General features: G+C 39.3%; 1 protein-coding gene across 1 annotated transcript; it reads left to right on the forward strand.

The window, feature by feature from the left end:
- The first annotated feature begins 1393 nt into the window (after positions 1–1393).
- On the forward strand, positions 1394–25745 carry ABCB10 (ATP binding cassette subfamily B member 10). The gene is made up of 13 exons (XM_068154127.1): positions 1394–1799; positions 9812–10012; positions 10332–10534; positions 12195–12329; positions 13524–13670; positions 14438–14573; positions 16981–17076; positions 20865–21074; positions 21287–21366; positions 22580–22760; positions 22988–23031; positions 24495–24529; positions 25115–25745. Exons 1-13 carry the CDS (start codon positions 1436–1438, stop codon positions 25404–25406), a joined length of 2124 nt encoding a protein of 707 aa, XP_068010228.1. The 5' UTR covers positions 1394–1435; the 3' UTR covers positions 25407–25745.
- Positions 25746–27421: the final 1676 nt, after the last annotated feature.

The raw sequence follows: 27421 nt of genomic DNA on the forward strand, positions 1-27421 counted from the left end.
GTCACCTTGGTGCCGGCCTCAGCAGCCAAAAGCTAGCCTTGGTCCAGGGGCTTTGGTTGCTTTGGTTCTGTGAGGCACCTCAAGCAGCGGAAAATGACCATGGGGTTTTGTTTAAATGTACAGTTCCTCCTTAGAGCCTCAAAGAATGGGGCAAGGAGGCTGGTTGTGAGAAGGGCAGAAAATCAAACATCCCAGGTGGGGCTGTTGTGTCCTCACAGCATGGGTCTCAAAATGTTTCATCTGTCACCTGAGGGCTCCAAGGAAGATTGATGCTAATTTACTCAAATATCAAAGGAAACAGCTCTGGCAAGGTGGTGGTTTTCCCAGGATGAGACTATCCCTCAGCACACACAGTGGGTGTGCTAACCCCTCAATTTCCCTAAATAATGGGAAATACCACTTGTGGTAGCAAGACTGTAATCATGTTTTCTCCTGATCTTTTAATACTATTTTACTCATTTGCAGACTGTAAAGTGTAGTTGTTCAAACAGTGCTCCTGCAAACCAAATCTCACATTAATTCACCAAGAAGCTTGACTCAATCTTTTCAATGTAAGACTTATGTATCCTTATCCCAGGCTCCTCAGCAAGGAAAACAGAACGCCAGGAGCAGTTCTCTGCTCTGGTACTGCACAGCCTGAGGGAAAGCCGCATCCCTGGTGACTCGATTTCATTCTCCTAAATCAGGGTTAGGGGCAGCTGATTCTCTGATAAGTGGCTTGTACCCTAAGCAGTAATGTGTGAAGAAAACAGTAACAATTATGGGCTGTTCATACACATCCTGTAGGCTCCAGTGCAAGTATTGGCATGTACGGCCTGTTCATATAGATGCCAGAGTCACCAGCTTGAGCAGGGAGCTAGATGCATGGTGTCTCTGAATGGCAGCTTTTCCCTGGCTGGAACGCTTGTCCAGACCAAGACCAAACTCACAGACAGAGCTAGGGTGCACTGTGAATGCAGGTCCACAAGGCCTCATGGCCAGTCTGCAATGATCCACACAGGGCAATGATCCGTCCTTGGCACGATCCAGAGTGGGCTGACATTAAGACGGGAAGGATGTTCTTGCTTCCGTCGCTCCAGATTCGGGGTCCTCAGGCCCCGGCCCTCTTTCAGGAGTGACTCTGCCTCCATTCGGACGCCATTTCGGCAGGCCCTGGCCCCAAACACTCCTCGGGCCGGGCGGCGGCAGAGGGCGCTGGCTGGGAGCCGAGGGCGCTGGCTGGGAGCCGAGGCGCGGCCCGGTAACCGGGAGGAGGCCGACAGCTACAGCCTTATCAGCTAGCTGCAGGTCGGCTTGGGCCTGGACCGCCGCGGGTCCCCGGCTGCCGGCCCATGGGCGGCGGCGGCAGCTGGGAAGCGCCTCCTCCTGCCGCAGACCCGCGCGGCGGGGTCTGGCTGCAGCAGAACCGCCGCCTCGGCTCCGCCGTGCCTGCCGCATGGCGGGCTACGCGCCGCGCCTGCCTTGGCTGTTGCCGCTGCTGAAGCGGGCGGCGCCTCTCGCCCCCTGGACTCGGGCTGCGAGCGGGGCCGCCACCCTTCGCGCCTCGCCGCACTTGGCCAGCAGGTGCGGGACACCTCCCGTGCCGCCGCTGCTGCTGTCGCCGCTGCTGGGCGCACCGTCATGCCGCCGCCACCCCCTTGTCCTCCCGCCCGCAGCAGCGGGCAGCGCCGCGCGTTCTCTGAGCGCCGCCACAGGCGCGGAGCCGCCCGCACCGCCGCGGGGGGCTGCGAGCACCCCGCCGCGCTTCGAGGCTCGGAGGCTGCTGGCCCTGGCGCATCCTGAGCGCTGGAGACTGACAGGTACCGGCCGCGGCCCGGGGCTGCCGCGCCAGGGGCAGTCCTAAGGTTTTGTCCGAGCGGGGAGGGGGCGGTGAGGCTCCTCGGGCTCCCCTCGCTCCCCTCGCCCAGCCCGGAGTGTGTCCTGGGACCACGGTGCCTGGCCGGCCGCGCGCGCACCTCGCGTGGGTGCCCTGCCCAGCCTCCTGCTCCCGGCGCCGGGGGCACTGCCCCCGGGGCACAGCCCATAGCGGCCCACGGCCAAGGTGAACGAGAACGGTGTATTTTCTACTCCCAACCGACAGATCTGGGGGTATCAGAACACAACGTGAAATCTTGGAGCGAGAGAAAGCTCAAAACATGCAATCGCCCTCCTTTTGTTATTTCTTAATTTGTTGTTTTGAAAGGAAGTCAAAAGTTTTGGAAGTTATAGAACTCTTCCGTTTTGCTGGTAGTGTAGGTTAATGCTTCTGTGCATATTCAGTGCTGTCTTCTCAAGCCGTTTGCAATAATCTCAGGCCTGAGACTATATGGAATGCAGTAAAAATGGGAATCTGAATTATTTTTTTTAATAAATTTCTGTCTCCCAAGAATTTCTTCCCTAAAACTTTTGTAAGATGTTTTGTAAGCGATTTATTTATTTTTAGTGTCTATATGGTGAAGTCAGATGTAATGTCTGTATAACCTGTGCCCTTAACAGTGATCTTTCTGTAAGGAGTAGAAATAAACTTTAATTGATACTGCTTTCCATGGGGATAACAAGATAGTAGTTGTTTGTAAAAAAGCTGTATCAAATTATGTGGTTTGTCTTTTTTTAAAAAGCACCTTTATTACAGGACAGCACATGTGCTGTCATGCCAAGGTAAGGTTCGTAGGCCTTTGTAAAAAGTTGGGTGCTTCCGATGGTAAATGATGTTTGCGAGCAAAGAGGTGAGGAAGTTGGACTTCTGTAAAGAGTTGATTTTGAGAACTATTTTATTCAGTAAGACTTCAGTCTTGCTCAGGATTATTTTTCTTTTGCATCCAAGTTCTTTGTTTTTCCCACTGAAATTGAAACAAATCAGTTATTTTAAGGATGCCTTTTAGGAGCCAAAGATTCCCAAGTAACTGAGAACTTAATTTAGTTCCCTCTACTGGGAACTTGGTGTAGGTTTGTTTATCAAGGGCAGGATACGGTATATTTGTTTGTTTTAAAATAGGGCTAAATATCCTTAATCTGTGCAGTTTGATGATGGTCTTATCTAAGTAATGCAAATATCATAGTTAATCGGCTAAATGCAGTTTTTTCTCTTGAGATAAAAAAATGGCCTCAGTTAAAGTTAAAAAAAAATACCAAAACAACAGCTTGGTATCAGATCATGAGGATTAAATATGCAAATGCAGTAACTTCTTTTAACTTCTGTTCAGCATTCTGTTTGTCTCGTTTTAGGGAGAACAGCAAATTCATACACAATTTTTCTTCTTTATTGACACCCTACTTAAAGGAAAACTTCTGTTGCTAAGTTGTAATTTAGTAGGAGGATGGCAAAGCTAACAAAATATTTGTGGTCATTATAGAGTGAAGGAATAACAAATACGGGTAAAATGCCTTGTAGGTGGTTGTAGGGAAATCATACCTCCCAGTTGTATCTGAAATACATTAAAATATGTTGCACTTTGTTGTATGGCATCTTTGTACTGATAAACTAGTCATTAAAAACTCAGTATCTCACATTTTACTGCATTTAAAGAAAGAGGAAGGTTAATGATTTCATGGTGTAAAACAGTGAACCCAGGATAAAGCATTTAATTTCCTCTCCAGGTCCACATAACTGGTAAACAAATGCTGTGGGATCTCTTCAGAAGCTTACAGGCTGTTTTGTTCTGCAAGAAAATTGAGCTCTTCCAGATATTTTGTGTTTTATATAACCAGTAGTTGGTAACATAGATGTATAGCATTATCACTGGAGTGAAGTGATATATACCTTTTTTATGATTCCATGTGGCACAAGTCCTGATACTCTGTTCATTGCAGTTGTGCATTGAAATTCACAGTCACAGAAAGTGAAGTAGTTGCAGTAGTGACAACAGAGGCCTGGGGAGCAGAGGATGATTTATGAGCAAGTTGAGCAAGACTGAGATCACCCATCGTGGTGTGGTGGGGAGGTGGAGTCATCTGAAGAGGTGCAGGTGACCTGCTTTGGTTGTGACTGGCACCAGAAGACAGCCACATTGTGTTTTATGCAGGGCCTTTTCACCATCTGCTGCCTCAGGAATAAGTGATGTGCTCACAGCACCTCTTACAATGCTCTCCTTGTAGAACAAGGTTCTGATCTTCCAAAGGCTGTTAAACATGAAAATGACTTGCTGCCCCCCAGAAAAGTCAGTGAAATATGTTTCCTCTCTCATTACTTCTAGAGCTGGGTAGAGCTGCATATACATTTTAAACAGAACATGTGTGTTAAATATTGCTGTTCCTATTAACAGTGGTAAAAAGATGGGCAAATAATGGGAATTCACTGTTAGTGGCTGCAGTTTTGTGCAGTGAAATTAGGAGTTTGCAAATTCTGTAATACCTCCCAGGTTTTAACAAAGGTGGGAAGTACTTTTAGGTATTCTTTGGCTGGTCTTGTGCAGTCAGGGCAGGTAAAACTGTCTTCAGTTAAATTCAGTTCCCAGGGAAGAGGACAGAACCATTGTTGAAATTATTAAATCCTGCTCTGTGTGTGAGGCCACAAAAATGCTTGTTCAAAAAGATCCCTTTTATTTCCTCCTGCTTCCTTGGTTTTGTCCCTGTGAGAATCTGTTTGTTGCATGTTGTGCAGACCACACTGGAAGGCAACAATGGTTCTATTCAATTGTAAAATAAGTGCAAAGAACTCTGAAATTTTTAATCCAGTAGCAAATTATGCCCTTTCCCTATGTAACATTTCCTGTGCACTGAGTAAGATTTGTTTCATACACGTCTTCTCTAGAGAAATGTTCCATAATTCCATTTTAGAATTTTGGACATAATTTGTAATAACTGTTTTCCTATGGGTTAAAATTTGCCATGCAATCAGAAGAGCACTGCATTATTCATAACCTTCAAATTTACACCAGATGATGCACTTTGTCATCTTTGAATGAGGAGTATGGGATTGCTGTAGATTTATCTAGTTTTATTTCTAATTGCTTATAAAACAATTCCTAAAGAAAGGCAATTAAATAAAACATCTTAAATGGTGTACCTAAGACTACCTGAATTTTTAGGTGTATTCTTTGTAATGTAGTTCAGAAACTGTTTTAATAATTAATTTGATTGGGGGAGTGAGCTACTTGAATTTTTTTGTACAAGATGCAGATGGATATGTAGAGCACATCAGCTGTGTGTATTGCCACTAGAAAGTAACTGGTTTAGTAATTTATACTTCAGAAATGTCAGCTTGTACAAGTACTTGAGTAGGAGTAACTCTGAAAATTTCCCTTATTTTAGGAAATTAAATTTCCATTATTTTAGGAAATTAAATTGGGCAAATAATATGTATGTACTTTGTAGTAACATTTAAATGGTTTAATTTTGAAACTTTTGCTCTTGCAACTTTGTAGCATGAGTTTGAACGTCAGCAGGCAATCTACACGCTGTTAAAGATATGTCCCGTCCCCCCCCCCCCCTTCTATTTGAAATACAATTTAAACTTGGACAAGTATCATCTCTCTTAAAACTTAGGTTTGATAGACCCATTGTAAACTTGACAGTGAGTCAAATAAATTCTGTAGTGTGAATAATGGAAAATAAATTAGTGGGAGCAGAGGAGGGTGTTACCCTTCTGTTTGGAACCTGGGTGAAACTCCTCTTGTAAACCTTGCTGTTTCTCTGCTGTCACCCAGGAGCTAGAAAATTCCTGTCCAAAATTTGGATTAATTTCTCAAGTCCACATAGCTAGATTGGTCTGACATAAAGACCATTTACACACAAGATAAATACAAACAAATTTAAATGCTTTAATTGTTAATGCATGGCAAAAACAACAACAACCACAAGCAACCAACCAACCAAAATATAAAACCCCAAAGAAACAAAACAAAATCCTGCTTGATTCTCTCCTGCAAACCTTCAATTAGTTTATTACTGTCCAAGATCTGGTGATTAGAAACTTACTTGATTAACAACAAAATAAATTATCATGAGAAAATACAATTGAAATTTTAAAATACTTTGTCTTTGAAAGGAATTCTGAATTTCTAGTATCTCCAACTGAATTCTTAGTTGCTTTTACATTTTGTGTGTTGGTGATGAGTTCTCCAAATGTTTTGCCCCCCCAAAAAAAATAAAAATAAAGTCAATGGGTTCTTTAAGAGGCCTGATTATGACAAGCTGGTTTTGAGTGTCTTAAAGACTATTTTGTGTTACTGATTGTATTGATAGCAACAACTTGTAAATAGAGATAGCATCTTAAGAGAAAGTGAAGATGCTTGCTTACAGTCAGAGTCAAGCTTCCATCTTTGCTTTCAAGCAGGTCTTTTACCCATTTCTGCCTGAGCTTCCTGTCAGGCTGTGTGCATTGTTGCCTCTTCAATCTCTCCTATGTGAAGTGGCAGTCTTATTTGCTCCTCCCTTTCTAGGACTTCCTCAAATCACTGTATTCTGCTCTGCCTGGAAGGACATTTCTGTTGTTAAATACCTTTTCTGAAAGCTTTTCTGACAAACCTTCTACAGCCTACTCTGCAAAGGCTCTCTGATATTTCGTTTGCTCCATAGCAAAAGACTCCTGGCAGGTGTGTCCTCTGATCATAGATGCCTGACTGAGGGGCTACTGAGGGTGATAGATGTCAATCCAGGACACCTTATGACTCAAAGTGTAGGCTTTCTTCAAAGTAATAGACTTCTTCCTCAAGTTGCGTTGTGTAAATATTGTCTCCTCCTGAACATCTTCAATGACGGCGACTCCACCACCTCCCCAGGCAACCCATTCCATAGCACAATCACTCTTTCTGTATAGAACTTCTTCCTAACATCCAACCTGAACCTCCCGTCACAGCCTGAGACTGTGTCCTCTTGTTCTGGTACTGGGTGCCTGGGAGAAGAGACCATCATCTGTCTGTCTACAACCTCCCTTCAGGTAGTTATAGAGAGTGATAAGGTCACCCCTGAGTCTTCTCTTTTCCAGGCTGAGCAACCCCAGCTCCCTCAGCCTCTCCTCATAGGGCTTGTGTTCCAAACCCCTCACCAACTTTGTTGCTCTTCTCTGGACTCATTCCAGCAAGTCAACATCCTTCCTAAACTGAGGGGCCCAGAACTGGACACAGTACTCGAGGTGTGGCCTAACCAGTGCAGTATACAGGGGCAGAATGACCTCCCTGCTCCTGCTGGCCACACTGTTCCTGATGCAGGCCAGGATGCCATTGGCCCTCTTGGCTGCCTGGGCACACTGCAGGCTCAGTAAGGAATACTATTCTAAAAGGCTCTTGCATAACAGTTGGTGCAGCCCACATATCATGAATTCACTTCAATGAAGAAAGAAAACCACAGTAGTCATACCTATCCTAAAGCTATACAAAATATCATTAACAGAGTAAGCAGTGGGGAACTAATACTCTAAAATATACTTTGGCCTTTTTAGGTCAGTAGCAACCTTCAGCATCACTGAAGTGTCTGGTTGATGAACACCTCGTGCTCCTCCCTTTAGCCATTTATCACAATGACAGCACTTCTGTGAATGAGGAGACAGCACAAATGTTTGCTGATTCCTATTTCTTCAATTAGTCAACAGTTTAGAACAAACAAAAAGAGCAACAGCTTAGCATCTGTGCTATATTCTAGTCATTCTGCCAGTATAATCAAAGTGAGTGTTATTTTGTATGTGACTTCTGATTAAATTAATAAAGATGGGTAAAATTACAAGTGACATAATTGTAATGGTTTCAAACTACAGAAGTATATATTTAGATTGGATATCAGCAACCAGTTCTGTACCATGAGGGTGATGGAGCACTGGAACAGGTTGCCCAAAGACATGGGTGAGGCCCCATGCCTGGAGATGCTCATGGTGAGGCTCAACAAGGCTCTGGACGACCTGCTCTAGTTGAGGATATCCCTGCGTACTGCAGGGGGAATTGGACTAGATGACCTTCAGAGGTCCCTTCCAAACCATTCTATGGTTCTATGATCTAGATAATGTGTTTGTCTTCAGGACTGCATTGTTTTGATATATTATAGACACATTGTCTAATGTTTAAGTAACTAGGAAGTCTTCAGTTTATGTCCTAGTGTTTAGTTCTGGTTCAGTTACGGCCATTGGAAGTAATTACCGTGAAACCCATGCTGGTTTGAATGAAGTAGACCTGAGGGTAAATCCAAGCTAGGAGGAATGTACTACTAGATAGAGGCATATGGGATTTTTAGCTATACAGTCCTCTTCTTTCAGTGAATATTTATGTATGTGGTTCATAGGTCCAGTTCCATCCATAATTGAAAAATTATCTGGACTAGTGGTAACTGAGCTGTTATTCAGCACTATGCTTAGAAGCAATGCTTTTGACTATCTCCAGCTGCTTCATAGACAAGCTTTTCCTGACAGGAGACGACCTGTTTTTTACTGAAATTTTCCCTGCTGCTTACCAGCTTGAATACACCAATGCAGCCAGCCTGTTAGCAAGGTTACTAATTCTTACCAAGTTTTATAGTCAAATAATATGTATCTATGGCATGGATCACACAAGTTTGCAGTAGGAACTCTTACCTTTTCTGTTTTGGCTTCTCATAGTTTCTGTATTTTCAAGTTAAAGATCTAAGACCTTTGTCTTCCACGTGCTTGCTGGCCTGAGTGTAACAACAGAAAGATCACAGGCAAATCTTGATAAGAACTGTAGCCTGTAGGTTGGATGCCATGGCAAGAATAGTTTGTTTGTCCAGTGTGCGAAGCTCTCTCAGGACTTCTCTGGGGCACTGCAGTGAAGTGTTTGCCTCAGGCAGTGGCAGGTATGTGTGTGACCTCATGCGTGAGGAGGTGGTAACTCATCAAATAATCTGCGGCAGATGTTAGAAATACTGTTTACAGCAGTGTGCTGCTGGGAGGCTCTCTACTGTCTTCCCCATAGAAGGGATACAAGAAGCTCAGTAGAATGGAAGTAAAACTTGGGCAAGTTCAGAATTTTGTGTGCAGTGTCTTAGGCAAATTACATTGTGGTTCACTGGTTTTCACTTCATTTGGTCAATTTTGAATTAAGATTTTTTTTTTTTTAGCTATTGGCCTTCCAGTCTTGGCTTGCATTTTTAGAATCAAGCTGTGTTCTTCACAAAAGTATCTTTGCAGATCATACTTTAAAGAGCTAAGTCCTCATCCAGTGGGGTTGTCCTGCTTTCTGCGATACAGTAGCAAAGTTATACAAGTTGTTCCACTGATGATTTTAAAACTGGAATTCAAGAGCTTTGCTCATCAGCAAATGTATTTCCAATTCAAACATGCTATTAGAATAGAATAGAATTTTTCTTTTAGATGAACAATAGTAAAGAGTAAAGCAAAACAAATGTACATAAATTTTGCTCATCAAGAGTAAATCAAATGCTTTTCTGTTGGCTTTTTTTTTCCCCCTAGTAAAATGGCATGTTTTAGACAAATCTCATATCAGATCTTCAGTCAGTTGCTATCTCAGAAATAGACAATTGGAAGCTTTAATGCAGTAACAAGTATCAATAGTAAAAGCTAAACCAAACAAGAGTTGAAGGGTTGTGTGTGAGATATGGAAAAATTGTAACTGTTAATGCTCTCTAAGGATGACATTTGTGAAAAGTTAACCTTGTTGGATGGTGATGGGGAAGGTTAGATGAGAAGCAGTTCCAGGATTGTGATTATGTACAGAGGCTTTCAGGATCTAAAAATATGTCTTACTTATGTTAATTTATACAGGGGCCAAAAATATTCCATTCAGAACTGGGCCTAAAAGATCACTGATTACTTAATACTGGCATTCGCAAGCTTAATGGGAATTTCAGGTGAAAATTACTTGATAGGTACTATTAATGATCTTGCAAATTCAGAGTATTTTTCCTTTCCTTTTTCCTTGTTGATTTGCAGCTGCTGTTGGCTTTCTGACAGTTTCCAGTGTTATAACCATGTCAGCCCCTTTCTTTCTGGGGAAGGTTATTGATGTTATTTATACAAATCCCAGTGAAGACTTCACTGACAGCCTGACCAACCTGTGTGCCTTGCTGAGTGGAATCTTTCTCTGTGGTGCTGCTGCTAATGCTACTCGTGTCTACCTCATGCAGACTGCAGGTAAGCAAAAGATGACTGGAAGTCATCTTTTTCCACAGTCAGGACATCTAACGATCTGAAATTAATTCTTGGTGCTGTCTGGAAGATGCTCTTGGAATCAGTAGCTTTTTTTTCACTAGATCAAAGGTAAACTAATAGTGCAAGGTATACTGGAATAATTGCTCATTTTTGTTTGCTGTTAGGTGACACCTTACAGCCCTCTCTCTTCTGGTATATTAAATGTGACTTGTTTGGTGCTGTGTAATCCTGCAATGTTTTTATATATTGTCAGTGTATAGAGTCTTGTATGCTATGCTTGACTGGCTTCTGTTTCTGACAGGACAAAGAATTGTGAAACGTTTGAGAACAACCATGTTCTCCTCTATTTTGAAGCAAGAAACCGCATTCTTTGACAAGACCAGAACTGGAGAGCTGATAAACCGCTTATCGTCAGATACAGCCCTCTTGGGCCGTTCAGTAACTGAAAACCTTTCAGATGGCCTCAGAGCAGGAGCACAAGCATCTGTGGGGGTTGGAATGATGGTATGGTGGTCTCTTCCCTGCTTGTCACTTCTTGTAGTTTCAAGTTTGTTTCAATTCTTTTAGGTAATGCATTGGTGAATGTGATTCAGTCCAGAAACCGGTTTGTGTTGTTGGATCAAAGTGTATTTCTCTGATTATTTCCAATAACTTGCATGTACTGCGTTGCGTTATATGATGTGCCTGCAGCCACTTGATGTTTATTTACAATCCACAATATGGAGAATGAAGTCAGAAGTGAACTAGTGTCACTGCTTCAATTTATCAAGCAAAGTGCAGTTGTCAAATGGCTTAACTCTGTTCTTACTGAAGGAATTAAAATTAGTGATAATGTCCCCATAGAGTGTGAAGGGACTCACGTAAAAGTCATTGAAGTTGGTTGATTCTGGTTAAAGTCTAAGTGAGCAAAGGCAACACTGAATATCAAATTACAGCTGAGGATTTTTACAAGTGTTAGTCTTTCTGCTTGTGGCCATCAGTAATTAATATATTTAGGTAGGAAGGGTGGTAATGAAGGCTTCAGTGGAGTGCATCAGTTAATATTCCTTGGTAATCAGTTGGTTTACATGAAAATCTGACTTCCTTTGGTGGTTTTTGTGGCATTTTGTTGTGCCTATCTGAGAAAAGATACATTGGTGACAATTATCTTAAATGAAGATGTGGTGATCGCTGCTTTCTACCCTAAGTTCAAAACAGCAGAAAGTCCTCTTACAAAAATAAGTTTCCAATATTGATGTTATTAGAAACTGAAAAGTGTTTCCACTGTGAAGCTGTAAAATTTTAATACTTTGTCACTGATAAGAATTACGGCTGTCTCTATCTAAGGAAGTAGAAAGTAAGGTCCTCTTTTATCATAGATTAAATGGAATAACTTCTTACCAAGTATAGTGCTTAAAAATGCTGCCATGGTACAGTGTTAAAAGGTGGACTAGAAAAAGTTGCTCAGAAGGAAGAGATTATTATGAAATCATTATGAAGTCTGTCAGGTAACTCAGTCTTTTGTTTTTCTGTTGGGTCTTTTTGTTTGTTTTCAATACAAAAAGCAAGATGAAATGAAAACACATTAAATCTAATTTCAATAAATCTTATTAGAAGAACATACTTAGGAGATTTGATGATGATTGTTATGAGTGATAAGGTTTTGCAGAAGTAAATAAACCCTTTATTTCAGGTTATGAGCATTTGTGGGTGCTAGGGAGCACTGGTAACTCCATCTGTTCCTTGGTTACCCAGTAGCATACAATGTTTTCCTACTTAAACTCTCTGTATTACACCATCTGTTTAAAACTTGTGGAAGCACTTTAGAAACTACATAACAGCTTATGTCTTCCAGCATCCACAAGTTACTTCCCAGTAGGCCTCTTTACTGGTACCTTAAGATACTTGTCTAAGACCACACACAAAACCAGTGAGAGAACTCAAAATTAAATCCAGATTGCTTTGCTTACAAACCTTTGTTCTAACCATGGGATATATCCCAAATACTGTGGAGGAATAGACATTTTGTCTGGAAGAAATAAAACATGATAAATGAAAGCATGGCAGCACTAAATTACAATCCTACTAGTTGTGGAAAATTCTAGTGAGAGAAATTGCACTTCAGTACTCCAGTGTGTTTTTCTAATCCGAACACTAATATCTTACACATACCTTTTTCTTCCAGTTTTTTGTGTCTCCCAGCCTTGCTGCATTTGTTCTGAGTGTTGTGCCACCCTTGGCTGTCTTGGCTGTGATTTATGGAAGATACTTGCGAAAACTTACTAAAATGACCCAAGATTCTCTTGCAGAAGCAACACAGGTAATCTTTTAACAGAGGCTTTATAGTTAACTTCAAAGTTGTTCTAGTGCATTTAGGTTAATATCTCTGAAGTTACAGATCTTCTGAAGGTAATTGTACTATTCATTGCCTTAAGCCATGCTCAGTCTGTGCTTTTGCACCTGAGTAGTAGGAAAGGTAAACGTCAGTTACACATACTCATAGATCTTTGATTGTCCATAACAATATAATGTGGAGGTACCAGGCCTTGAGAATTTGGAAATGTAGGAAAGGATAAGGTTAGGCTTTAGCTTTGTGATAGCATAAAAAAATTAACCTATGAAATACTGTGTAAATGTGTACTTGGGTTTGAATTTTTTTTTTTTTAATTGTGATTTTAATTTTATGGTTATCAGAAGCATTCTTATATGGATCCATCTTTTAACAAAATTCTGCTAGCAAGGCCTTCACTGGAAGGAATCCTTGATGTTTGACCTTATTGTCAGCTCTTTAATGTTTATGAGGCTTGACATTTCTTAAACTTTTTGGGGGCATACCCAGATATTTGGGAATAAAGTAGAACAAACTTGTTTCTAAAGAGGCTGTTACAGAGGGAACTTCACTGTGTTTGCTGACTGCACTGAAATATTACAAGGCACTACTAGAGTGTAGTAGAGATAGCAACCTTTTCCTCACAGACTGAGGGGTGGAGAGACATCATTAAAAAGCACAGAAATGTAATTAGGAAAGATTTAGTTAAAATAGCCTCAGTTGTCAGCTGTTTTAAATTTGATGTGCTTTGTAGGACTCCTGTAAATTGGCCGTGTAGAAAGATTAGCTTTCTGTTTCTCTTCCTCATCATGTGCTGAGGGGAAGCTCATTCCTATGTAAACAGGCTGTAGGACTTCACATGAACATTCTAGTGTTTCATTCAGATTTTCAGGCTGAATGGAGGGTGGAAGGAAAATAAACATTTTTTTATATCATACTTTTATTCACAAAGGGGAGTTTCAGTGTGTGTGGTTTTGTGGGGTTTTTTTGTAAGACCTTCACAGTGTCCTCTACTAACTTAGTCTAATTCTAGTCTAAGTCTGGGGAAAGGACCACATGAGAAATTTTCCAGTGGTATCCAAAGAAATGTATTTAAAGGTTAGTGTGGTGGTATTGGTTTAAATAATATGAACATTCCAAATTGCGTGTCTGTATGTATTTGTTTTCTTCTTTGCTTCAATGTAGTTAGCTGAAGAGCGTATTGGGAACATAAGAACAGTTCGAGCTTTTGGGCAAGAAGTTGCTGAGATGGCAAAGTATACAAATAAAGTTGATGATGTGCTACAGCTGGCTAAAAAAGAGGCACTAGCTCGCGCAGGCTTCTTCGGAGCAGTAAGTGTATCTTGATGAAAGTAAACCAACCATGTTATGCCAAGTGTAATTTTAAAACTCACGAGGGTACTTATAAATCTACAAATAAATTAATTGAGTGTAAATTGAACCTACATAAAGCTGCAGGAAGACTGGACTTAAGTCAGTCTAAATTGCTGTGAAACTGCACCTCAAGATGCAGTGGTATGATAAAGCCAGTTTAAGCCTCTCTTTCTGCCCCACACTCCATAGCTAGGTACTGTTTATTTGAGCCTACACCTCCTATTCAGGGAATTAAAATGGTGGAAACCATCCCTCACTCTTGGCATTTTACAGATTTGGCTTCCTGATGAGAAGTGCATCAATGCCAAGGAAGCTGGGGGTGTGCAGGTGGGGATAGCATTTCTTGATAACAGCTTGCAGTGAGTTTGCTTAATAGTTTTCTAAAACTACAACATAACTGCAGACTAACAACTCTTCTTTAATGATGGTTGAGAATAATTTTTGGTGTTCCTTTCCACCTTGGGTGAAAAAAAAAACCCAAGCCCGCAACAGTTTCTTGCTTATAGAACACTTGTTGGATAGTGCTGTGTATTGCCACTGGACATCTCTAGCTGTTGGCTTTGTTTGCTTTAAAATTGATTTTGTGCACATTTTAGTCAGTTTTCCAAAACTCTAGGCACTCGTATAGAAATTTGTTTATTAGAAGAAAAATGCGGAAACAGCTTTGTAGAGCATGAAGTCTAAGATGAATCGGACAAAATCTGCCTTTTCTTCTTTTTCCTTAGACTGGTCTTTCTGGAAACTTAATTGTCCTTTCAGTCTTATACAAAGGAGGATTACTCATGGGCAGTGCCTACATGACAGTTGGAGAACTCTCATCTTTCCTAATGTATGCTTTCTGGGTTGGAATAAGCATTGGAGGTATGGAATGAAAAATTTTCTTCACTTCAAAGTGTTACAGTCAGTATGGAAATGGGAGGGAAGACACTCTCAAAAGATTTGGCTTTCCTAAAGTTTCTTCCAAGTGATCTGCATAAGAAATCATACCTTTTTTTTTTTCCCCCTGAAGAGTTACTGGAAATAACTTAATATAAGCCTTCCATTTTCCCAAAGGAATACAGAAGTTATTTTTCCTCTGTGTGTGACAGAGACATATTACTTTAATCTTCTTTGGATCTAAATGAAGATACTTGGTAAATTGTGTGAAGAGATAATACTGCTATTAGGTGTTTTACGAAGTTTGCAGGTCTGTGTTAAACAACTCTTTTTAGAAAGTCATGTAGAATTTAGAAGTAATTCAGTATAGAGTGTCATGGGCTGGAAGAGTGAACATAGCAACATCAGAACACCACACTCTAGTGCTAACCTTTTGTTTTTCCTTACTGACTGATTCCTCTTTGAAGCTCAGACTCTGTAATCTACTGGCCCAGAAACAGTTTGTCTTTTTGACAGAGCAGTCTTCGCTACTGCATGCAGGCAGAAACGAAGATAAGGTACTTGGAAGTTTCACAATTGATTGGAAGGGTTCCTCTTTAAAATGAGTCTGTTGCTTCTGATAGATGGGTAGGGCAATGCAGCTCGTCTGTACTCTTCTAAGACTAAGCCTGATACTGTGGGAAGCACAAGGATGTGCCTAAGGGCAAAATTCACAAAACCACCTTTGGTGAATATTAAAATTCCAGTGGCATTCATTCCACAAAACCCCTTCCTTCTCTGCTCAAATCATCCAAATTTGGTCAACAGAGAGGTACCTGACACTTTGATAACGTGGGAAAATTAAATAAATGAACAATAAAGTTAGAAGCACTGATAAAATGTCATTGAACTACATTTTATTCGATATAAAAACATCTTTTTTTAATTCTACTTAAGATTACTTAAGAGTATAGTTCTGCACAGAGCTTATTCTCATGAAGGCTCTGAAGTAAAAGTATCTTGCCACAAAAGGCTTGCCTTCCTTGATACCTACAAGGCATATAAATCTTTGAGGTGCTAAGTCTGCCTGGTATATGTCACCAATACATACAGGAGTTCATGCAATTAACTCTGAAGTTCACTGTATAATTTGGGACTTTGCTTCTTTTTGTTGTAACAGTTTGCTTGTGTTTTCTACCAAACATTGAACACAGATTACAAAAACGTAAAAGAAAATCTCTGATTAGTATTTGCTGTCCATATTAGAGAATTCTTTTTTTATGAGCAGTTGTGAATTTGCAGACTTCAGTGTCTCAGTTTCAGGGCACTCTGTGTGCCTCATGCCCTGTGCCCGGCTCTAGGATGTAGGTGATTTGGCTCTTTTTTCCAAGTAGATAGTTTTTCACCATGGCTAGTACCTTGTGGTGGAAGCTTTCAGATAGTCCTCAGCAGCAGTGTGATGAAATACCCTGTTCACCCTTACAGATTCATGACCTTGTGCTCAATTTGTTCCTCTGCAAGAGTAAACTAGTAAATATATTTCAATATACCTTTGATTTTAGGCCCTCCTAAAATCACTCAACACTATACATGTTTTAAGGTAGAAGTGGTTTATTCTGTTGGAATTCAGAGATTTTGGGATTGGTTATTCTGTTTTGAAAGACATACCAAAAAATGAAGGAATAAAACATTTTATATGTATACTTTATTTTTTTGTTCTAGGTAGGTTTCTGTGTTTGTTTCATCTGCAAAGCCTTTCAGCCAATCCAGCTCCAAACTGATTCACACAGCTGCTAAGAGCTACAACACAGTAGTATATGCAGGCCTTGTGCTTAGCTTTTGCTTTCTCTCCAGTAATGTTTGAATCGTACTGGGCTGGGAGACATTTCTTTACATTGTCCATTCCCTACACATCTTCACGAGCTTCAACTCAGCCTTTGGTTTTGTGCCTTCTCTCTGCTGTGGCAGACTCAGCCAGGCTCCCCTTGAATCGAATGACCCTGTCTGACAAAGAAGGGCATTCAGAGTGCTCTGGTCCACTGAATCATTTTTAAAATATAGTTGGTTGCATGCAAAGCTATTTCTCTAGAGCTGGATGCTGTTCTTCCTGACAGATGGATAAAAAAGGAGTTGCTTTGCTTTTGAGTATAAACAAACTTAACATTTAACATTTTCTTCCTTTTTTCTTTGGAATGATTTGTGTTACAGATAGAAATAAGAATGGTGATTGAGGGTTAGCTAGTTTCTCAAATGAGACTAGGTAGGATTCAAATGAATATGATTGATAGTGCAATGGAGATCCCCTACATATCTGATACTTCAATGCTAGTGATGAAAAGTATAATGCAAGTTTTATGTCTCCTGTGTCTTGCATTCTGTATGGATGCATAATACTGTTCTGCTTTTTGTTTAGGTCTGAGTTCCTTTTATTCTGAGCTAATGAAAGGATTAGGTGCTGGTGGACGTCTATGGGAACTTATTGAAAGGAAGCCCCAACTTCCATTTAATGGTGGGTCCTTGGTTCGTTCCTATTTACAGGTTGATTTTTCTCTTATTGGTCACCAGTACTTCAGAAGAATGTGTATAATACTTAAAGGTAGTAATGATTTTGAAAGAAACTAGATATATATATTCTTCTGACTTTTCCTTTAACAGAAGCTGAAAATTCGGTGTTTCTTTTTTCTTTAATCCAGACTATGTTCTAAGTGTATTACTTTGTAAGTTATGAGACTGAGGACATGCTCATTTATATCTTCCTGAAATACTTCTTTGATGTCATCACCACTTTCTCTTGGATCAGCTTTAGAATGGAAGGAAGAAAAAGCAGAGGAGGGAGGAGCTCTGAAATGGCTGGGTCTCATATTTTCCCAAAAATGTTTACTATGCTTATCTCCAATGGCTAAGAAATTATCAGTCTGAAGGAGAAGCTTTCAAAGTCATGTGTTTTCATGGCATTGAGAGTATCTCACATTTAAATGATTCATAGTGATCCAGTGAAAACCTTTCCTGAGTAAGGCATGTTGATTTAAAATCTTACTTGCAAGCATGGACATTTTGAGGCCTTTCAGTGGCACATGCCAAATTCTTTTCTTTTCCAGTTCTTCTGCCATAGATGTGGGGGACTAAGGCATGACTGGGGAATTAAAGGATGGAAGGACCTAGCTAATGTGGGGAGCCCTGCTTCTTGAGAAAGCATGGATGTGCAAGTACAGCAGGTGTTGCTTTTGGAATGATTTACACGTGTTAACATTTCTCCCGTTTAAAGAAAGGCAAGGAGCCACTCTAGCACATGGCTTACCTAATTCACTTATGAGTAAGGGAGCTACAGGTGTTTTGCTGCATAAGCAGCCTGCCATGCTAAGCTGTCTCCTAGTTTGATGTGTGGAGCGTTGGGCCTGGTAACATGGACATAATTTTTCATATAGCTGCAATGTTCTAACGCCACGAACAACAAAGTTTTGGAAGGGAAGTAATGTCCTTTATTAATCAAGCTTGACATTGTTGGAAGTGCGTGGAATTACTGTCAGATCAGTAATTCATATCAGAATTCTTTTCATGGGCTGCTTTAGGCCTAAAGATAGTTTTGTGAGTCTGAAATCAAATGTTTTTATCAGTATGTTTAGATAAGAATCTTTGAGAGGTGTTAGATTTTTATGGGTTTGCTTTTATGGAAGGTTGCTGATGTTGTAGTCGAGTCCCCAAAAGAAGATATGCAAACTTCATCTATAAATCTGCAGTACAATTTAAAGAAATATAAAGTTAAATATTAGTAAGATTGTAAAAAGTATTTATTTTAATAGTGTAATTAAATGTTACCATATTTAACAATATTTAAATATAGGAAATAAAAACATATTGCCAGCAACACCTTCTTTACAGCTTTGTTGTTTGGAAGCTAGACAATACCTTCCAGTACTGAGTGTATTTTCTATAAACAGCATTTGCCAGTATCCATTAAAGTGGTTGAGTGAGCTGCTTGTAAAAGGTACTTTCTTTGTGAATTGCTCTTTTATTTAATTAGCTGCATTCCACTGAGTAAAAATTGCACGTGAGTGTTTACCAGCTCTGTATGTTTTTAAGAAATGCAATATAGCAGAGTCCAGGTGAGATGTCAGCACTAGTTTCTCTTTAAGGTTTATGTGGTCCTCTAATTTGGAAACTTTGTAAGGATTGCTTTAAGAGGAGTCATCAGAAAAGACTATTCAGCAGAACTAACAGATTTTTTGAGTGAGTTCTAGCTTTAGGTTGGAAGAGACCTCAAAGATAATCTGGTTCAAGCTTTCTTGGCAAAAGCATGGCTAGACAAGATGGCCCAACAGCCTGTCCAGCTGAATATTTAAAGTATCCAGTGTTAGGGAATCCACCACTTTACTGGGGTGATTTTTCCAATGGCTGATTGTGCCCATTGTGAAAAAATTTCCTCGTGTAGAATCGAAATCTCCCCAGGAGTAACTTGTACCAATTAACCCTTGTCTTTTCCATGTGACTCTTTATAAAGAGTCTTCATCTTCTTTGTAGTCACCCTTTAAATACTGAAACATGATCTTCCATAAGCCTTTTTTCCTCAAGGCTGAACAAACCAAGTTGTCTCAGGAGGTAGTTGAGGCCCCTTCCCTGCAGATACTCAAGGTAAGGCTTGGTGAGGCCCTGGGCAGCCTGATCTAGTTGAGGATGTCCCTGCTGAACAGCACAATCACATTCAGCTTTTAAATACTTTTACATTAATAGATAGAGGAAGGACTTGTGGTAACAGTCCTTCCTGTATTGCAGTAGATTTCAGTGTCTCAGGCCATGGAATAGACTGTACAATAACTGTAACTGAGAATACCAGTAAGCTATTACTTGTTACTTCAGTAATAGTAAGTATTATGATGCTAGCATGGGATTAAGCAAGTACGTTTCTTCTGCCAAAGAGAAGCTTACAGACCATTGTGATTTTATCTAACAAGTTGTGTGTGTCCACAGATGAAAGTCAAGGATGAAGTAAAATTGTATGCTCTTGCCTTTGTCCTTTCTATGCTACTACCATTAAACAGAAAGCCTGGAAAAGAGGAGGGAATCTAGAAAAAAGGAAAGGCTAAATAAATTGCTTTCTCTAGGACTAGTCACATGCTGCTGATAGGTGTCTTGTGTTTCCTATCTACAGTTACGGTTTAACCAAACATGGGTATGTGCTACTGTGTGCTATGGCAAGTTGAGGATTACATGTGTGCTGCCTCTGAAAAGAATTCAGGGATTTGAGCTGCATGTCTTTAGCATGAACAGACACTACTCAGGTGTTGCTCTGGTATTGCCAATTTCACAAAATTTCATTAGTGAGGCTCTGCCCTTCACGAATGCAGCACCACTGTCCAGTTAGTTTGTTTTGAATGGATATGTGTTGCTGGGATTTAACAGGGCTTGAAGTAATTATGCTTGTCTTACCTATTTATAAGGTTTTCATGGTACTGATATTCTTTTAAGGTAATGGTTTAGATGAAATGCTGTGCTCCAGAAAGAAGCTGATTTTATTTAGCTTTGGCAATTGTTCATTCATGGTGGTTTGATACAGTACTTTACAAACTGAAATTTCATTTTCAGTGAACTATTGCCTAAGAGTTATGTCTTAGACTGGTCTTTGAATATGCTGTTGTCCTGAATTTAAGTATACTTTCCTCTTAAACTAACAAAAAAACCCCAAACACAACCAAAACCCACCAAAAAATGTCTATTAATGCAAGAAACCTGGCAGCAACTTTATTCTGGTGACAGCCTCTGATTAAAAGCTACTCAGTTAACACATAGTGGAGAAAGAACTGCTCTTGTTCAGAGGAGGGTGTCTCAGGTGTGTTTTGTGGCTTGATGAAAATGCAATAAACAATTTGCAACGTTTATCTTTTTGCATGTGTTCTATGGCAACAGGACTTTGGCCTTCAATAATGTCATTTATTTAATTGCTCCTAATTGACAAAACTGCCAATAAATTGTTTACAATATGTTTAAAAATTCAGATAATTTTGTTAGAAGTGAGTATTATTAATTTTTAGATATTAGCAAGATGCAGTTCTCCCTCTTGCTCTAGGTAGCCTCCAGGTTCACTGTTGGCCAGCAACCTGAAATTACATTCACGAACAAGTGGTGTGCCACACTGATTCAGTAATGGCTGAAATGTAACCCCTGTGATCCTGAATTACAGCTTGCAGGTATCCCTAGATTTAACATGGAGATAGGTATTTTTATTTGGTGTCTGTAAAGCAAGTTCTAGGAAGGCTGATCTGATTCTTGTTTCTGTTCTGTATTTTATTCTTTGTCATACAGAGGGAATCACATTGGGCAAAGACACATTCAAAGGCGCTTTGGAATTCAGGGACATTGAGTTTGCATATCCAACACGTCCAGAAGCATCCATTTTCAAAGATTTTAGCCTTTCCATTCCAGCTGGCTCTGTTATGGCTCTGGTTGGTCCAAGTGGTACAGGGAAATCCACTATTGTATCCCTTCTGTTGAGGCTGTATGATCCTATCTCAGGTATGTTTTGCTTTGTTCTCACTCACAGCAGTTGATGCTTTGCATGAGATGCAACACACTAGATAGAAGAATGATGTATCGTTACCTTATTATGGTGCCTGCATAGCTTTGCATTTCTGATCCACCAGTATGTGAGCTGTCGTCCTCAACTGTTCTTTCTCCTCCTTTTCAGTACTTGTGAAACACTTGGCTTTACTGTTTCTTACTTTAAGGTACTATCACTGTTGATGGCTTTGACATTCGTCAGCTAAATCCACTGTGGTTCAGGACAAAGATTGGAACAGTGAGTCAGGTAAGGACGAAAAAAAAACTCTAAGTGAAGGAAGTAATTTTGTGTAATCAGCTAGCTGTGCTTCATTTGTCTTCTTTTAAAAGCTATATAATCTTGCTTCTCAGTGAAATCCTTTTGTCAACAAACTGCTGTTGTGCAGCTATGTTATTGTGCTGTTTGTTCTGAAAGCAAGTATTTGGAGCTAGTCCCATTATTGTGTAGTCTGTTTTTACATAATCATAGAGTCATGTATGTGGAGACTGGAAATTACATTTTTGCAAACTGTACAGGTAAGACCATCTTAATGTTAGTTGTGATTCATTGAAGAAAGTAACACAAAGCTTAAGATTTAATCACATTTTGTGTTAATGGAAGTTAGGAAAGCATGAAAATACAGCACTTACTCTTGTACTTGCCCTCTCCGTAACAACACCTGAACTCTAGAAATACATAGTGGTCTCTTACAAATAAACAATTTCACCAAGTAAAACATGTGTGCTTCTTCCCTCGTCTCCCCACATGCTTCATAATACAATTAACCATTAGGTTGATGTTCTGGTTAAGAGCATAAAGATAACTGAGTATATGTTGCATGTCAAAACATCTAGTTCATGTAATAATGCCACCAAAAGTTTTGGTGCAAAAATTACTTCCCTGTGGGTGTGTCAGCATTTTTCTGCTTAAACATAATGTATTCCACATGAGTTGCTAGTAGGAGATTTCTACTGTTCATACTGCAGCATGTCTCTATTTTATAAAGAGCAGGCTTACCTTGTTTCATACATTTTCCCATTTTACATTACCTGCCCTAACTGTCAGTCCTCTGTTTCAAGCTTTAAATTAAATGGCATAAACCACCGTGCAATCTGTGTAGGTACTAGAGAAGAATTACAGTTGTTGCAAACGATGATATACAGGTAAGTGCAAAGGGAAGGTTTCTGATGTTTGGATGAATGGTTCTTGCTGGACTCTTCTTCAAATGTTAGGAATTGAGTATTATGTTATGTCAGTTAAAAAAGCAGCTTATTTTTAAAGTGGTTTTCACTGCCCATTTTGGTGTTAGGGGAAGGTTTTTTGTTTGTTTTTAATTCAGTTAATTTTAGTTACATATTCCTTTGTATGCATATAACAGAAATTGATGCTGGGTCTTGGTGGGATTTATGATTTTTGAGATACAGACAATACATGCATGTAACTGCAGGTCCATATTAGTTATGTTTTTGAATTTTATCAGGAACCAATTCTGTTCTCCTGTTCTATTGCTGAAAATATTGCCTATGGTGCAGAGGATCCTTCTACTGTGACTGCAGAGGAGATTGAGAAGGTTGCTGAAATAGCTAATGCTGCTAGCTTCATCAGAGATTTTCCAAAAGGATTTGACACTGTAGTTGGAGAAAAAGGCATTTTGCTTTCGGGTACATCTTTATATTGCTTATTATAAAAACCTTGATGATAATGAAGTAAAAATTCTATTTTTTGTTACCATTTTTTTTCCCCCTCCAAGTATTAAAAAACCCTCCAACTGCATTTCCCCTTCCCCCCCACTGAAGTACATGTGCCTAATTCTTTTCAGCCCAGGTATTCAATTAAAATTACTTCACATCTGTTTTCCTGTTTCAATTTACTGAGCTTTTTTTCCCAGGTGGACAGAAGCAGCGAATTGCAATTGCTCGAGCTCTACTCAAGGTATGCCAGCACCCAAGCAGCTGTTTTGTAGGGAGGCAGGAAGGGTTAAAAGGAGGAGGTCTTTGAATGGGAGAGGTAGAAAAATATTTTTAAAAAGAAAAATGTATTTTTCTATGTTAATGAGGAAGTTTGAAAGGGCTGAGTGGTTTAACTGAAGCAAATTTACTTACATAAGTGCTTCTTCCTATCTTTCAGTAACATTTTTCAATAGTTCTTGCCAAGACTAATGGTAAAACATTGTATAATGGCTCACTTGGATAAAACCAGGTCAAGGATGAAGGAAGACTTTAAGATTGTGGTGCTAGTAAACTCATCAGAACTCTGTCATTCACAGGTTGATTTTTCTGGGTTGCAGCTTACTAGGACTACAGATGCCCTGTCCTGGCTTTGGTCTGGGTATGGGACAGGATACTTTCAGGCATAATACTGTGTCATTGTTTTACTTAAGGGTTGGCATGGATCTAGCTTTATGGCAGGCTCTGTGCTGCACAAATTCAAGGAGGCTTCTGCAGATCTTCTGGATAGAGATTTTGGTTCAGGGACGGCATCAGGACTTTGCAGCAAGGCAGTTTGGCGCTGATGCTCAGCTGGAAGTTTTGAGCCTTGCTGAACCCAGCTTATGTTCACTCTAAGTCGCAGAGGTGTCTATAGCATCCTAGCATGTCCAGTTCTGGTAGATTATGGGGAGATTTTCATTATACCAGTTCTCTTGTACCATGAATACTGAAACACCAAAATACAGAAAACCAGGCTATATTTGATGTCAAGCACAGCTCATGGGAGCAGAGACCTTATTTGGGGGCAGAGGTTGTAAAAAATAAACAACTACTTGATATACAAGTGTTTGAGGGTGCAGTAGAGTCCCTTCATCTCCAGATAAGCTAAAGGATTTGCTGCCAATTTAATCAAGGAACTTTGTGTTCTGTAATTGAGAAGAAGCTTCAGAGTCATTTCAGTGCTGATTATTTATTTATTTATTTAATTCTTGTGATGAGTTCTTAAATGCTATTTTTTCAGTACTATGTATTTCATGTGTGGGTGAAGTACTGCTTGTTTGTAGGTGTTATTTTTTGTTACTAGACAGTTATGTATAGCAGACTGACTGCAAGCAGAGGATAGCTGAGCCTCTGTGAAAGATCCACTGAGAACAGTAAAAAGTAAATTGCACTGTAGACTACAGTGCTGCCACTGTATGCATAAATAAATCACCTCCCAGCTTTAGTTTGTATCTATCAAATGGTTATCAGATAATAGTGTTCTGCCACTTTAGTTTGGAAAGTTTGAAGAGTGCTGTTTCTGTTTTGTTGTCTTAGCATTTGGACTTCTTAAAAGTAATGCTTTGAATGACACTCTTTTTTTTTTTTTTTAAGAAGTACACTTACTTGGAATGTTAGGCTGTATGATTCCTGTTCTCTGTTGATAAAAATAATTAGCATTACAATCAACTTTATTTTTTTTTCCAGAATCCAAAAATTCTTCTGTTAGATGAAGCAACAAGGTGAGAAGGAAAATAAATAGAAACTTAGTAATGATCTCTATGTAAAACTCAGATCTGGGATGTGTTCTTTCTTTCTCTGCATGCCCTTGCACAAATTATCTAGTTTTCTGTTTTTCTCTACCAAAAAATAAATGTGCTTTCTAGAATGTGTGAATTGGCTAGGAGACCTGTGATGAACAGTTTATGAAGAGTGGAAAGGCTGGCTGGTACACTTTTCTGGAGTTAAATTTGTAATATGTAACTTAACTTTGAAACATCTGCTCAGAATACTCTTTTTTCTTTTATCTTTTTTTTTCCTAACCTTTATTTTAAATAAAGTCTTTGTGCATAACTTCATTTTTTCCACTTAATTTAGTGTTATTTCCCCATGCATGTTTTTTGCTTGTGAGATTATGTAATGCCTATAACTTTGATGTGTGCACTAAGCATATTCATGGAACTTCCCTGCAGTTCCCTTGGTTCATCTTCAGCAACAACGGCAAGGATCTGCAGTTTTAGCAAAATAAGCCTAATGCATGCAAAACTAACCTGTCTTAAAATAACAATTAATTTCCTCTCCCTTCTCTGCTTCCCATTTCTGAATAGTGCTTTGGATGCTGAAAATGAGTACCTAGTGCAAGAAGCTCTGGACCGACTGATGGAAGGGAGGACAGTCCTAATCATTGCTCATCGTCTCTCTACTATTCAGAATGCTGATTTTGTTGCAGTCCTTGGCCAGGGTAAAATTCTTGAATGTGGAAAACATGAGGAACTGCTTGCAAATCCAAATGGACTTTTCAGGAAACTAATGCAGAAACAAGCTTTCCTTCAGAATAACAATAATTTCACATTAGATTTACAATCTAGAGAAAAAGAGGTATTAAAAGAAAATGTATGAGAGTATATATGAATAATGGAAGCTTACAGACTACAAAGAATATAAGTTATGTTTCAGTTATGTAAAGTAAATGTTATATTTTTCCAGAATGTACAAAATATTCTTTTGAAACCTAAATGTATTTAAACTTTTTACTGAAAGCTTTTTAATAATTATTGCAACTTTTTAAACTATCACATTGACATGAGTTCACTGCATAGATTTTTCTGCTTTGTGTTCTGATAATGGAGACCGTTTAGAATCTTGTTTGCTGTCATGCACTCTATGATGGTGTACTTCATTCTCAAGTAAATTCAGTATTTTAAGGGTAATTAAATGACAAATCTTATCATTTTTCTACCATTGTCTCTTTTGTAGGAATTTCTGCTTTCAGTGTTTGTCAGCAGTTTTAAAATGCTGGAATTGGAAAAATGTGGGACCCTAATGTCCTCCAAAGGTTCCGACTTACACTGCACCATCCTTTCTGTTACCATTGTTCTGAAATGTGAAAGTTGATTATGATCACCATCTACAGTTTCTGTAGAGAATTACATGTGAGAACACTAGAGAATGTGAAAGCATGAGTTGAAGGAACGTTCTTCAAAAACACAAGCAATCAAACACAAACAGCAACAACAAGCAACCAAATAAAAAATGTGACTGACTTACATAAAGACAAAGGAAGTATATTAGTATGTCAAGTCAGCATAGGAAAATCTAACATTTTCTTCCCTTATGAATTTTCAGTTCTTTAGTTTCACTTCCTTGGATGTCAAAAGACATCCAAAAGAACACAATCTTGCATATGTAAGTTGTTGTCATTTTTTTTAAGGCATATATAAGGCTTTTTGTTCTTTAAAATTTCCTTGATAGAAATCCCAGGTTTTGCCTAACTACATTATTAGGGAGAACTGGTAAACTACCTTCTTAAGGCCAACTAGTAAAATATTAGCATTACATCAATGTAAATAACTGCAGAAAGGTATATTTGGCAGTAAAGGGCAGGCTTCATTATTCTAATTTAAGAATCTCTTCCAGTAGAATCTCTTTAGACCTTCTGAAGATGCAGAACTGTGCATTAAAACAAGTTAGAAACTTTCCATGTTATGTTAAAACTCACATATGCTAGGAAACTTGTTGTTAGAAAACTTTATTGGCAATAGGTGAAACATGTAGTGCTGGGCAAGCATAAAACATTTATCTAATGTGCCATCATTAATGGTACTTTGTGGAACACAGTGAAAACACTAAAGAGATCTCTGCTAGGAAATGAACATAAAATTACATACAGATGTAATTTTATCTTCTGATACACTTTTACTAGAAGCAGATATTGTACTAAAGGTATGCCAGAAATACCACTGACCTGATGTGATGTTTAATTTCAGTGTTGACTACTATTTTTTCTATTTTATAATGTATTTAGAGGGGCTTGAACTTTAATCCTTACTGATGTACTATCTCCTTACGTGGGATGCAATAAGCCCCTGAAACCTTTACACAGGATTCAGGAATTGTTGCAGCCAAATTGAATCATCAGTTTATTAGTTGTTCTGGCAGGTATTGCAGTCTACAGAAAAGTGTGAAAAGATACAAAAAAGAATGCCTGTCATAACAGGTGCATCAGATAACAGACTTTATTCAGGTTAGGACCACTCAAAACACTCCTTGGAACAAACCACAGTGCTCAACAAGGTGAGAACATATACAAGTAGAAAGCTTTTCTGGACAGCTTCAGATTTGTGGATTTCAGGGAGTGGATTCTAATTAGAGGTGTAAAAGAAGAGAGTATCCTGCCTTTGTGGTCTTTCCAATTCTGTCTCCACGTTTCCACTGTTCAACATTTTCAGTTGTCTGGAATGGGGAAAATTGCTTTAGCGACCTGAAATTCATGATGCAATAATCCAGCAGATTAATACTCTGATTTATTAGGGAATGCTCTATTCTGATAAGATATATAATGTTACTCATGTTTTATACACATCTTTGTTTAAACATCCCAGTAAGGCATAATCAGGTAACTAATTCATGGCAAT

This window comes from Melanerpes formicivorus, unplaced genomic scaffold (assembly GCF_026170545.1).
Source record: "Melanerpes formicivorus ecotype bairdi unplaced genomic scaffold, bMelFor1.0.p_v2 SCAF_2, whole genome shotgun sequence".
In the NCBI taxonomy this organism is placed as follows: Eukaryota; Metazoa; Chordata; class Aves; order Piciformes; family Picidae; genus Melanerpes; species Melanerpes formicivorus.